The sequence below is a fragment of the Silene latifolia genome, chromosome 11 (assembly GCF_048544455.1).
Source record: "Silene latifolia isolate original U9 population chromosome 11, ASM4854445v1, whole genome shotgun sequence".
Classification (NCBI taxonomy): domain Eukaryota; kingdom Viridiplantae; phylum Streptophyta; class Magnoliopsida; order Caryophyllales; family Caryophyllaceae; genus Silene; species Silene latifolia.
Window position 1 is genome coordinate 26,693,627 of NC_133536.1, and position 14,346 is coordinate 26,707,972.

Below are 14,346 nucleotides of genomic sequence, written 5' to 3' on the forward strand. Positions count from 1 at the left end.
CCGGGCGCATTACAAAGGCCAAAAGGCATTTTGCGGTGCGCAAACGTCCCAAAGGGGCATGCGAAGGTTGTTTTTGTTTGGTCCTCGGGTGCTATAAGGATTTGAAAGTAGCCCGATTAACCGTCCAAAAAAAATAATAAGATTTTCCCGCTAGCCTTTCCAACATTTGATCCATGAAAGGAAGCGGAAAATGGTCTTTTCGAGTGACCGCATTTAGCCTACGGTAGTCGATACAAACTCACCACCCATTTTGAACTCGGGTGGGATTCAAGACACCGTCCTGATTTTCGACTACCGTTAGCCCAGACTTCTTTGGAACAACTTGGGTTGGACTAACCTATTGACTATCCGAGATTTGGTAGATCATACCTACATGTAGAAGTTTGAGTACCTCTTTCTTCACAACGTCTATCATAGGAGGGTTCAAATGCCTTTGCGGTTGGCGAACGGGTTTGGTTTCTTCTTCCAAGAGAATCATATGAATACACAATGTTGGGCTTATCTCCTTGATGTCGGCCATTGTCCATCCAATAGCCTCCTTGTGCTTCTTTAAAACTTGAATGAGATAGTCTTCTTGACCACTTGTAAGCTTGCTTGAGATAATGACGGGCAAAGTTTTTTCTTCCCCTAAAAAGACATACTTCAAGTGACTTGGCAAGGGATTTAACTAAACAATAGAAGCCTTCACTATTAAGGGAATAGGTCTCTCCTTTGGTAATTCTTCCAACAAAGAGGAAGAAATAAAACAAAAATTATAGATAGGGGTCTAGGCGCACGGTGCGCCCTGATGGACCGGGTTGGGCGCACGGTGCGCCTGGACTGCTGCTCTGTTTCTTGTTTCGATTTCTTCCCACTCTTCCATGAATGGGGTTGCTTACAAGTCTTGAATAGTCTCTTTCAAATTACAAGACAAAGCATACCCGGTATCCTCTCCAATCATTCCATTAGTCAATGCAATATCCAAAGGATCATCTTTACTTAATTCATGGAAGGTTTGAACAATAGGTTCGAATATTTCCAAAAAGCATAGTGAAGAAGTCTCGGTGGGGTATTTCATTGCCTCATAGATGTTATATTTAATCTTTTCACTTTCAAATTCCATGGTAAGACATCCACTAGACACATCTATCTTAGTGTTCGAGGTCTTCATGAAAGGTCTCCCTAAGAGGATGGGAGTGGAACCTTTTTCGGGCTCCATTTCAATCATATACAAATCGGCGGAAAAAATCATGTCCCCCACCTTGACCAAAACATCCTCAATGATTCTGTTGGGATAAATATTAGATCTATCGGCTAAGGAAATAATCACATGAGTTGGTTTCAAAGGTCCCAACTTAAGAGACACATAAAGATAGTGAGGTAAAACATTTATTGAAGCACCCAAATCGAGCATGACTCTTTGACACTCCAATTCACCAATCTTGCAAGGAATAGTGAACATGTCTGGATCACCACACTTTTGTGGTAAACGCTTTTGAAATATAGCCGAGACATGTCCATTAGCCCTCACTTTCTTCATACTCTTATCTTTGTTGATCCTCTTAGTAGTGCACAATTCTTTCAAAAATTTAGCATATTTTGGCACACTACTAAGAAGGTCAAATAGAGGGATGTTTACCTCCACCTTCCGAAAAATTTCATAGAGGCTTGAGGTCTTCTTATCCATGACTCTTGTGTCATTCAAAGCACTTGGAAAGGGAGCTTGTGGCTCATATTCCGGAAGTGGTTCATTAACCCTCACTTGCTCGAGTGTAGATGCTTTCCCATGTTCCACCACTATTTCAATTTCATCTTCAATCACATCCTCTACTTCATGAACAAACGGTAAGGGTTTTGATTTCTTAGGAGCCTTAGGTGCCTCTTCCAACTCCCTACCATTCCTCAAGGAAACCGCTTGTGCTTGTTCCTTGGTAGATGGAGGAATTGTGTGAGAAGGAAGACCCCCTCCTTGATTGGGTTGTTTAGTAAGTAAGTTGAGAATTTGACCCACTTGAGTCTCAAGGTTACCAATCCTAGAGTCGGTGAGCCGATTTTGATGAAGCATGGCGGTTTGAAACTCTTTGGTATTGGCTTGCAAGGCTTGGTTTTCTTTTTGCATTGCCACTTGATTCATAGCAAGTGTTTTCATCATATCTTCCAAGGAATTTTGTGATTGGTTTTGATTTTGGTTTGGCTTTTGAAATGAAGATTTTGAGGGTCCCTTTTGGTTTTGATTTTGGTTGACACCCCACCCAAAATTAGGGTGAGCTTTCCACCCCTCATTGTAAGTATTGGAATAGGGATCAAATTTCCTAAACCCAAAAGCATTCACCGCTTCACTTGCTTCCTCCGTTTGCAAAGATGGACACCCATCGGTGGGATGGGTTGGATCATTACAAAGACCACAAAATTTCACATGAGATGTACTCCCATTTCCTTTTGCAAGTTCCTTAACCAAGTTGGTAAGAAAATCAACTTTGGCTTCCATATGGTTGGAGTTTTGCTTTGAAGAAGATGCCACACTTGCCTTTTTGACTCTCCTTCCAAAATTCCTAGACCTTCCCACTAATCTTTCAATCAAATCATTTGATTCTTGGACCGACATGTACTCAATTCCTCATTGGGTAGCGGCTTTTATCATCCTAGCATCATCCTCAAGGAGAGCACCACAAAAGTTCAAGAGCAAGTCATGATCGGCATACCCATGGTATGGACAACTGGCAAGAAGTTGCTTGAACCTCTCCCAATACTCATACAAGTTCTCCCCATCCATTTGTTCCACATTACTTATTTCTTTCTTTAGTTGAGAGGAGAGACTAGCGGGAAAATACTTCTCTAGGAAAGCCTTATTCATGTGGTTCCAAGTAGTGATGCTTCCGGTGGGAAGATAATAAAGCCAATCGTTTGCCGCGTCCTTGAGTGAAAAAAGGAAGGCTCTTAGTTGAAGTTGTTCGTCGGTAAACCCATTAGGCTTCATGCTTGAGCAAACCACATGGAATTTGTTCAAATGCTTATTAGGATCTTTCATACTCGTTCCATGGAATTGGGGCATTTGGTGGATGAGTCCGGACTTGAGTTCAAAGGTGGCATTTTCCGCTAAGGCCGGAAAAGAGATACACAAGGGGACTTGTGTAAGGTTCGGGGCGGTGAGATCTTTGATAGTCCTAGGCCTTGGTGGATCCTCCCTTGGTGGATTCTTGGCATCACCCATGATGATACTTATGGGTTGTGGATCGATTTCTACAACAAAAGTGATGATGTTATCTTCCTCTCGGTCTTGTTGAGTCACGGAATTAATTTCTTGAATAACCGGGGTCTCTCTTCTAATACCTTCTCCTATCCAAGCAAGAGTTCTTTGAATTTCCAGGTCGAAAGGAAGCAATGTTTCTCTCGAATTTCTAGTGTGAACCATAAAAGGGTCTGCACAGGAATCAAACGATCAAAAGGTTCTCACAAACAAATTTACCAATCACAAGTTAGTTACTAAAACACTAATCTAATGCAAGTGACTTGACACAACTATTCTAAAAACCAATTAAAAACACTAGCAAAACCGTTACCTTCCCCGGCAACGGCGCCAAAATTTGACACGCCTAAAATGTCCCTACTTAAGACGGCCAAATTAACAATTTATAAGCCACACTTAATACTAATTTAAACTAATTCTAAGACAAGTAAAGTAGTAAGAAGGGGATCGTACCCAAGAGAAGGGGGGTTTTGTATTCGGTTTTCAATTGAATAAATAGAACAATTGCAATGGTTAACAAACAATTATGTAAATATGGGGGGTTTAAAGACAAAATGAAATTCAAACAAGAGTGAACAACAAGCAAGCAAAAAATCAATTTATAAGATGGAAATTTATCAATTTTAAGGAAGACTTAACCCAACTCAATAAAGTGAGACACATTAGTTGATAAAACCACTCAATCATTCCTTTTAACCAATGTTATTGCCCTATTAGTGTGGACATGGGCTACCCGCGCCGCGCGCACCCGCGCGTTTGTCTGATTTTGAGGCGGCGGCACTTCTCCCACGGAACCTTGGTTTGGCAAAGCACGTTATGGGCCGTTACCGATTGGTGAGACATTGAAACCGGTGAAAGGTTGAATAAGCCTGCATTTGTGGAGTCGCCACCAATTTATTGTGGAAAAATTGGAAACCGTTCGAATACTCGTGCCATGTCAAGACACAAGGTAATGACATGAACACTAAGAACTCGTTACGCTTAGCATTCCATGTCTACAATGACTCTCGAGATGCCAATGGACACGGATGTCCAGAGATAAGTGGAGTAAGGGGCGAGGGTACGTATTAGGAAGCTCTTTAATTCGAATACTTAATCCCGCCCGCCTCGATAGCGGCCTTTACTAATGATTAGGGAAATTATTCATATTTGATATGCCGTCGATGTAATGCATGCAATGCAACAAACATGGATTAATCCTAGCATGTGAAATTAGACTATGTCGGTTAACACGTGTTTTAACAAACAACTAGTTTTCTTACCCGTGAAAGTCACAGGTTATCTCTAGGAAAATTAAAAATTTAGATAGTTGATTTTTTTTGTGAATATCAAATGAAATCGGAATTTATTTCATCATTGATCATATGCCTATTCTTTAATTTTGATCATCATCTAATAAAGATTCATAAATTTTAGAATTTGATTATGTACGAATTAGAAAACTTTAAACCAAATTGAAATACTGAAATTATTAGTTGTATAAAAAGTGATTTTACCTGTGGAGTGTGCATGATATCAAGAGTTAGCCGCTAACCATACGATTTCACCACAATGTCTTCCTTTCGTACCGTCTACAAAACAAAAGTACAACAAAAAATAATACACAAATTAGTATTTCGTCATTCCAAATTCAAGTTAAAGAAAATACTGTAAATTTTTACCACCCACAAATGATTGTTTTGGAGGAAAACAAATGAGACGTTCTTAAATAGGAGAGGCTAAATAATTCTAATTTGGAAGTTAAATGATGTACACTAAAATTAGTGTTCACAAACTTTAAATGACATAAAAATCAATTAGGAAAAAAACAAAAGCATTCAAAGGGTTGTATATAGTGGGTTGCTTTATACAATCTTTATGGTGGTAGGAATTATTGCAAAGTTAGTATGAGAGTTAAATGGAGTAACGGTTAGGCTAGGGTAGGGAATTAGAAGAGACTTGTGAGAAAATTTGACGATGCCTTTAAGAAAATCATTGGACTTGTGTGAAAATTATCGTGGGTTGAACTTAAATAATGGCTGAATATAAAATGCCATAATTTTACGTTTAAGAATATTATTAAGCTTCTCATTTGTTTTTCTTTTCAAGTTTGTGTAGTTTTAAATAAATAAATAAATGTATAACTTTTATGAGCTATATTACTATGAAAAATGTTAATCGATTCACTAATAATGTATCACTTTTATATACACTTTCATAACTCCTTTCATGTCTATTTATATACCGTTTTCGTGCCTATTATATTATTTATATGCCTTTATTAGTGAAATATCGATACTGCCGCTTCTTTATGTTTTAATGCAGAAATGACGCATTACGAGGTGTATCAAGTGAAGATGAACATTGCGGTTATGGCATAATGGAATACACGAGGCATGGCACGAGAAACGAGTAGACTTGAAGACGAAAAGAGAAGTTAAAAGATAAAATCAAGGTGAAGACTTGGTTCCTCGATCGAGTGAGCGAAGGCTCGACCGAGTAACCTTCCTCGATCTTCCTCGATCGAGTATGTTAAGGCTCGATCGAGGAACCTCTCTTATAGTCTTATTTCCGTATTTTCCTAAAACACGTCTTGTTTGTAATATATCAAACGTAGGATTTATTAGGTTACGCTTTTATTACTTTTCGACGGCTGTAAAAATACTTTAGCTTTGATACTTTGTTCTTAATCTTTCCTCATTAATTACTAAGGTACTAATCGTTCTTCATAATTTATTAATCAAGTTTTATGCTTTTAATTCGTTATTATTATTTCATGTCTTTAATTATGTTGCTATCAATTTTTATTGTTGTTGTTCAAATCACCATGAGTAGCTAATTTATTCATCTAGGATGAAGGGGATCTAGGTTGATTAGAAAGAGGAATATTAATTGATTGTTAGTAATATCACATGAATTATCGTTTGATTATTGTTCTTATTCTAATTATTTGATTTAGGCCTGAATTGGTAATTAGTGTAGCGAATTAATACTTTCACCGACAGAGTTAGAATTAATATAGGCTGCGATAATCAAATAGACTGTGTTTAATATTAACAATTGCATGTTAGACTTAATCTAAAGGACATAATAGAATTAATCAATCTTGTTACCTTAGATAATTTGATTGGCCTAACAATTGACTAAGAAACCCCATATAATTGACCTAGTGAACAGGAATCCTAGACTCTTTAATATTATTGTTAATCACCTTTTAATTATTTGCTATTAGTTGATAGAAAACAAACAAATCAAAACCCCCATAAATTGTTACCTTTAAGACACTTTAAATATTAGCAAACTGATTATTACCGCCTCCCTGTGGATTCGATACCTGTCTTACCACTAGCTATTTTGTTAGTTCTGAGATAGATTTATTTTGATATAGGTAATACGACTTTAGCCTTATCAACTAACATTTCTTTTTATTGTAAAATGGGAATTTTAATTGTAAATTAAGAAATTTTGATGTGAATTTTGGTAAGTTACATCTTTTTTTTTGGAATTTTTTAATTCAACTATGAAATATAGTTTGTAATTTGGAAGTTCATGAGTAATAGTTATTAAATGGAGGATTAGTGAATGAAAACTATTGTAGGTTTAATAGCCATTATAAACTATTGCTTCCCATCTTTTAATTTGCCTTTTCATTTATTTTTGAGTTATGAGAATTATTAAATAAGATAATTCATTAGTGAGGAGCTCAAGAGGTAAAACAAATAGGAAAAAATGTTAATGAAAATTATTAATAGGGATATTCTACGTGGTAACCCTAGGTTTTTTCGTTTTCCACATGGTAACCTCATTTCCACCAAAAATGCGTTTGACTGGCCATAACTCACAACCACGAGTTCTGAAAGCGGTGATTTCTTTTTTCAAATTGACCGGCTTTACGAGATCTTTGATCTAGAAAAAAAATTTGTCAGTTTTTGAACTCGTGGCAAGAATTACGGTCAGTCAAACTTTAAACTTTGACTGATCGTACCTCTTTTGGAACATAGGGTTACCATGTAGAATATCCCTTATTATTATTATTATTGATCTTAAATAGTGGTTGAAATAAAATGTCATACCTTTACTTTTAGGAATATTATTAAACTTAACAATTATTTTAGTTTTAATTAAAAGGGTTTGTATAACGATCTGAAATAAATAGATGTAGGTGTAAATTTTAAGTGGTACAATTTAAGGAAAGTTAAGTTTAACTTTTTACCAAAAAAAAAATTACAACATTTTCAACCAATATTTCATCATATGAAAAAAAATTAAAAAAAATCCAATGAAAAACTTTAATCAATTCATTAAATTTTTTTTTATTACAAAACATTCAATTAAAATCTTAATTTTATAAGTTAATGTTATGTTGTCAATTGTCGTTAATCAAACAATATAAATTAAAATTAATTAATATTAACCAATCTAAAAATGACATATGGAATAAAACTAAATGGTATAAGTAGCATTTTAACTATATAGTATAGATGTCCGCGTGGAGAATGGTTGGGTAAGCGTGTGTCAATCTTAACCAAGGTGGCAATGTGAATGTCTATGTGGCTTTTCCACGTCCTACGTGGCTTTCTCTAGTTGACATTTTTTAGGATGCCTTTTAATAGTATTTTATAGATTTGGTCGAAGTAGATGTTAGATTCAATACATGTGAATGTCATACAATTAAATCATTCATTACGATAAATGAACTAAAATAATTAAAAGAACAAGAATTACAAAGTTTATTTGATCTACGTCAAAAGCACGCTAAAAGACGGGATTTCGAAGAAGAAAATAAAAGGAAAATAAAATAGAATTTAAAATATGAAAATACATCAGATTAGAGGTGATAATACGGATAATAGTTGATTTAAACCGTAATTAAGAGCTACGTCAAAGCGAGAAAGAGTTCAGAGATAGAAACCAACCCAGAACAGGCGCAACATCTGCTGCATCCTCTGGCAGAGGCGCAGCACCTTATGCGTCTGTTTTAAAGCTGGGTTCTGGCTGTGAAGTCAGAACCGCAATATTGTTATCGTTCGTTGGTAGATTTAGGATGGATTATCGATATTAGACTCGAATTGAAGGGTTTTAACCAATTATATGTATCTGGGCAAGTCATAAGACGAATTAAAACGAGAAATTACAGCGGTTTACATGATTATGATTATACAATGAACTCGTGTCGGAAATACAAAAAGGAGCGAAACTTGAGAGTAGATTAAAACGAAACTGGACAAATAAAATCCGGAAGAAAACTTATGTATCAAATTAGGATTCCGGTTCCCCGAAGAGTCGATTTGAATTAAAACGGCGAAAACCCGGAAGTATTAAATTACTAGGGATTAAGGATGAATTAAACATTGTAATTAAAAGGAAATTGTTAAAACATGATTTGTTTACTGAAACAACAAAGAAAAAACGAAAGGAATAAAAAAAAGCAAAATTTGCAGAAAGTCGAGGAAGAAAAAGAAGAGAAGGAGCATCAAGCAACCTCTGGAAGAGGCGCAGCAAGGCTGCGATCCTTCGAGGCGCAGCTGCTGCTCCGTTTCTTCTCGACGTCTAACCTTCGCTGTTTTGTAAAAACGATTTTAAAAGATGGATTTTAAATCGGTTTTCGAACATGCTCTTGATATAGATCTACATTAATTGATATAAAATAAAAGTATAATAATAAAATGGGATTTACACCCTGAGACTTACATGTTTGACGAAACGAGATTGAATAAAGTTATCGTTTTAGTGATTGCTCGACTCGAATATGCATGGAAAGTGCCCTTGTTAGAGGATTTAACAAATTGATTAGGTTGATTAAAAGGTGGAGTTGGTCAAATTGGCCAGTCTATGCAACGTGACTAGGACTCAGAATGATATGAGCTTGCGTGGTCGATTGATCAAGCACATAGGCGTCAAAAGCAATAGCGTGGTCTAGAATGCAAAGAGAGAGAGAGAGAGAGGGGGGGGGGGGAACACTCGCGTGCCAAATATGGAGGCCGGAGACCTCTATTTATACTAAACATATGGAAGAGTTTAGGAATGACACGAATACGGAAACATATCATGAAAATATACTGAAAAGTGCGAAAAGAGGGCTGGAGAAGAGGCGCAGTAGCTACTGCGATCCTTCAAAGAGGCGCAGTACCTGCTGCGTCATTTCCCCAGAGGTTTCCTCCTCAGCAAGAAAGATTTCCGCGTTTTATTATGGAATTTCGGTAGATATACACTTCCTTATTCCATAAAACACAATATTACGGTAGATATTTACTTAAAATATTAATTTTAATTAGGAATAAACATCCAGAGAATACTAGAACATTCCGGAATATTCCGACTCGGCATTTAAACGGTTTTTAGAAAATGAAGCGGTTTTTGACCCGGACTCCAAATAAACTCTAACTGCTGTCAAAACAACCGTATCGGTGCGTAGATGACGACCAAGGGGTTGACTCGAGTGTTTGAGCTATCACTTGTCGATGAACTTACGGACTGTCATAAAATCGTTCCGCGTATCAAACATGCGGCCCAATCATCACTGGGTGGTTGGTGGGAGGTGTAGAAATGAGGTATCTACAGAGCCTCCACTTTGACTGAGGTTGGGACAAGGCGAAAGTCAAAGTATAGCCATCAGGTCAATCGAAGATTACAACCTGACGACTATGGCGACGCGAGGCGGCTCAAGGGGTCTGACCCAAGGACCTGTCGTCGGGAATATTTTAGAGTCCGTCGACTATCGGGGAGGTTTGTTTAATGTCCATTAGACTACGTAAGGAAGCTTGCCATCCATAGGAAGAAACCATACTTGAGACACCCTTGGGTGAAGGATTCGAAAGTGCAAATGCTCCTTGGAGAATTTTATCTTAAACTCTGTGGGAAGAATCATATGTTGAGTCGACAACAGTGCGTCCTTAGCACTGCTGAGGAAAAAATAATAGATTGACAACGACGCACCCTTGGCATCGCTGAGGAAAAGTGTTTGATCGACAACGGCGCGTCCTTGGCACCGCTTAGGAGAAAATTCGCTTGGGTCGTCGCAAGCGAAATTGTGATAAAGAGGAGAAGCCCATGAACTGTATTTAGTGATCATGAATTCTCGTGGGGAACAAAATGTCGTGGTTGCCTGTAGTCTGCTGAAGAGAAAATGCCGATTCATACGAATCGAATACCAAAAAAGGAGCCACATGTTGGGGAAGAGGCGCATGAAGCCCAGACCCACAAATAATGAACTTATAACGAATTTTAACGAATCTCTGAGGAAACTTGCTGAGGAAAAGGCGCAGCAAAAGCTGCGACCCTTGGAAGAGGCGCGGCAAGTGCTGTGTCTTCTCCCGAGCTCACCCCTGTTTGGGTAAAAACCCGACTTAATGCCGTGTTTGTTTTTCATTTTCAAAAACACAAACATTTCATTTCCTTACAAAACTCAACCAAATTCCGTCAAAATTTGATCAACACTTGCCATAAATGATGACTAATCGAGGTATGTGTCTTGTACTTGCTTTATTTTGCATTTGAGCTTTGATTTTGGGTCGAAAATTAGGGTTTATATACCGACTTATTTCGAAAATTTTGGGCTTTCGTCCCAAATGAATTTGTCTCATGAAATTGACATTAGAAATGAGTAATTGACCATGTTAGGAACATAACCATGTATCTGTTTCGAATTTTCGTCAAGTATTAAGGATTTGAGCGCGAAATGTCACGGTTTCTTGCTAAACCGTAAAACCCCTCGAAAATGGCCCTATGCTAGCCCATTTTTTGATGAAACTTGATGTTTTGGAACCCTTGAGTAATGGGTAAACTTGCTATTACGCCGGATTTTCAAGTTCGGACAGCTCTTCCGGGACAATTTTGTATGGCATAAATTCTATTATAGCGAAATGCTGCCGTATTTTTGACTCAAAACCGTAACTAGGCTTGAACTTAGACTCGTCTTGACTTAAACTACCACATATGTGGTCGGGCTTGGAAAATCTGGCAAAAGATGGCTAGAAAGGCCTTTTTAGATGCTTGAAAATGCTTAGCATCGCTTTGTTTACTTCGATTTTGCAGAGGATATTCCTTCTACGTCGGGGAGAGGCCCCATGGACACTGACATTGACCCTTTTACCGCTCCGGGAGTGACCCAAGAGATGGAGGAGGATATAGAGGAGGAGGCCCCGCAGAGGGCCAATGTAGGACGAGGCGGCCATCAGCTCGCAAGAGCGCATGAGTGGGCCGAGAAATGGGATGGTAAATATCTCATTTGGGCGGCAGAGAGCCACCTGTCGTATAGGATGGCGAGGAGCATGGTAAGCCTTTAGCTTGTTATTTCCTTATTTATTTATTTCTTAAACGTTTTATGCTTAAGAAAGCTTTCTTTTGAATCGACGCAATAGGCTGGGAATATGAGATCCTTCTCTGGTTATACAACGATGATGGACGCCTTCGGGAAGCTGTCGGAGGAGGAGAAGGGTATCATCGAGCGGGAAGCCTATGGTGTCTTGGTACGAGGCTGGAGGGAGATCAAGGAGAGGAAGATTCGGGCTAACCTCAGCCTGATTCGAGCCTTTCTTGATCGATTTTGGGACATGACCTCGACTTTCCATATGCCTTTTAGAGAGATCGGGGTCACCTTGGAGGACTACGGCATGATCTCGGGTCTGCCGTGTGGAGAAGAGCCGTTGGTGTGGCCTTTGGTAGCCATGAGAGTAGACTTGGCCGAGGCGAGGAGTCTGATTGGCTGGAACCTGGCTACGGGTGCGGCCCAAGTTCCTGGTTTGGTGTCGAGTAGCTACGTTAGAGACTACTTCAGTGGTAGGGTTCCGGTGAGAGTGGGGATGGATGGACGAATGGTGCCTCCACCACCTTGTACTGCTGAGCAGCGGGCCCGTTTGTGGTTGTGGTGGTTCTTGTCTTCAATTTACCTCGGAGAGGAGGGGGAGAGGCTGTCGACGAACCTTCTTCCGTTTCTTTCTGACTTGAGTAGCCTAGGTCGTTGGGACTTGGTTACTCCTAGTTTTGCGGTCCTCGCGCGCTACATGAGGACCATGGTTCGTCCGGAGCTTATGGAGAAGAGGACTTCTCCTGCCACTGTTGGCCCTGGATTCCTTTTGGAGGTATGAACCTTTCTTGAAAATATGAAAGATCATTTTTGAAAATATGAAAGATCATTTTTGAAAATATGAAAGATTGTTTTTGTAGAGAATGATTTGTAATCATTATTATTTTGCCTGCAGGCGTAGGTGTACTCTTACTTCCCTGGTTTTGCACCCACGAGGGCAGCGGACGTATCGAGAGCGAACCCCGTCGCGAGGGACCGGATAGTGTGTCGTCAGAAGAGACAGCGGTCTTCTTACGATGTCTGGCGGAGGGGCGTGAATGCCCTGAGCTTAGACAGCGTAAGTGTCTTTGATCTTCATTTTATTTTTCCTTTATTTAGAGATGATCATAGGAATGACTCCTCGTTCTCTTCCTTTAGTGGGTGTCCCGGCCTTGGCAGAGCTACTCTGGGGCTCCAGCCTTTGTGGTTGAGGTTCTCCGTTCCCGGAGTTTGAGTAGGTTGCTGTTGACGACGCCCATGGGGCTTGTGTGGTACTTGGGTGAGCGTTTGACTCGGCAGTGCTCTCGTGACACTTTTACGGTTCCCATCGACCCTCCACGGATGATGTTTAGGGAGCCTTCAGAGGCTGAGAGGGCAGCTAACCTGGCTGGCGCGAGTGGTGACGCCCTCCTTCTCCCTGGTGAGGAGTACGCTGGGTTTGTTCACAGGAGGATGGCGTACTGGCCGATCGTGGTAAGAATCTTTACCGTTTACTTGTCTTTGATAAATCTGATAAATGGTGAATGATTAGCAAATCATGAACCACTTGAGTTTTGCAGGAGATCGAGGTGGCGGGTGTCGAGCCCCCATCTTTTCTAGAGACATTGAAGTACACTGACTCGGCGGGCATGTCGGTGATCTCGGAGATCCGGCATTTCAACGAGACGGTGACTGATGCTGGCTTGGATGAGTGGCAGCATGTCGTGAGGAGGGTAAGCCCCCAGCTTTGGATGTCTTTAGTATTTCATGCTTCATTACATAGGAATGCATTTGCTTGAACCTTTTCCGTATTTGAATGAAGGTGGCACCATCCAGGCACGTGGAGTTGTGGAGGATGGCCAACCGGCTGCAAGCTACAGCCATTGAGTCCCTTACAGGTGGCTCGGGGCGGCATGTATGAACCTTTCGTACCCGTTCTTTATTTTTATTATCTCCAATTTTGTGGAGTGAAGTGAAGTAAAGTATCACTCCATTTTTCTGTGTAAAGGGAGAGTGAGCTGGCGCAGTCCCAGGAGGAGACGGCCCGCTTGCTTAGAGAGCTTGAGGCTAGAGATGCCGAGATCGCTGCCCTTGAAGCGACAGTGGCTGAGCTGAGGAGTCGTCAGGACTAGTTTGCTAACTGTTTGTACATTTGTACATTTTGGATGTCATTTTGGGCAGGAGCCCGTATTTTGATGAATATTTTTGCATTTTGATTGTATATATGACGGCCAGCGTGCCTTTGCTGCTGGGTGTTTGTTGTATCTGTAGCCTGTAGGTTAGCTTTGAAAAACAGGTTTGCGTCGTCATGCTGCCAAAATTAACGTAGGAAATCACCAGAAAAACATATAGCAAAATTAAAATGGCCTAAATAAGCGCGAAAGGGAAGAAAATGAAAAAAAGTGCCCGAAAATGGAAAAAATGACGCGAAAATGGACAAAATGACGTGACCGGACGGTGGGGAGGGCTACCCCCTAAAAAAAGAATTTAGAATAAATGTCTAAGTGTGTCATAAACTTTTTTTAAAAGAGGGAGTGAAATGATTCCCCGAAAAAAAAAACGAGTAAGTGTGCGTATTTGGCGAAAATGTTGATTTTGCCTCGAAAACCGAACCCACAAAAGATTAGGAAACATAAATTTGGGTAATTAATCGAAATTACCGAATTAGGTTTCCTCCTATAAGAATAGGAAACTTTAACTAAAACAGATTAGGAAAGATCCACGCATGTCAAACGAAGAAAAGAGCCTGGGGAAGAAGCGCAGCAGGTGCTGCGATCCTTCGAAGAGGCGCTGCTGCTGCGTCTTCTCTCCAGCTAGTCAATTCTCGATAGAAATTGTGAAACGTCGAATAGTATAAATAAAGACCTCGGTTGAGCTT

General features: G+C 39.7%; 1 protein-coding gene across 1 annotated transcript; it reads right to left on the bottom strand.

The window, feature by feature from the left end:
• Positions 1–874: 874 nt before the first annotated feature.
• On the bottom strand, positions 875–2,584 carry LOC141613142 (uncharacterized). Its single transcript, XM_074431878.1, has one exon. The coding sequence runs from the start codon at positions 2,582–2,584 to the stop codon at positions 875–877; it is 1,710 nt and encodes a 569-aa protein (XP_074287979.1).
• Positions 2,585–14,346: the final 11,762 nt, after the last annotated feature.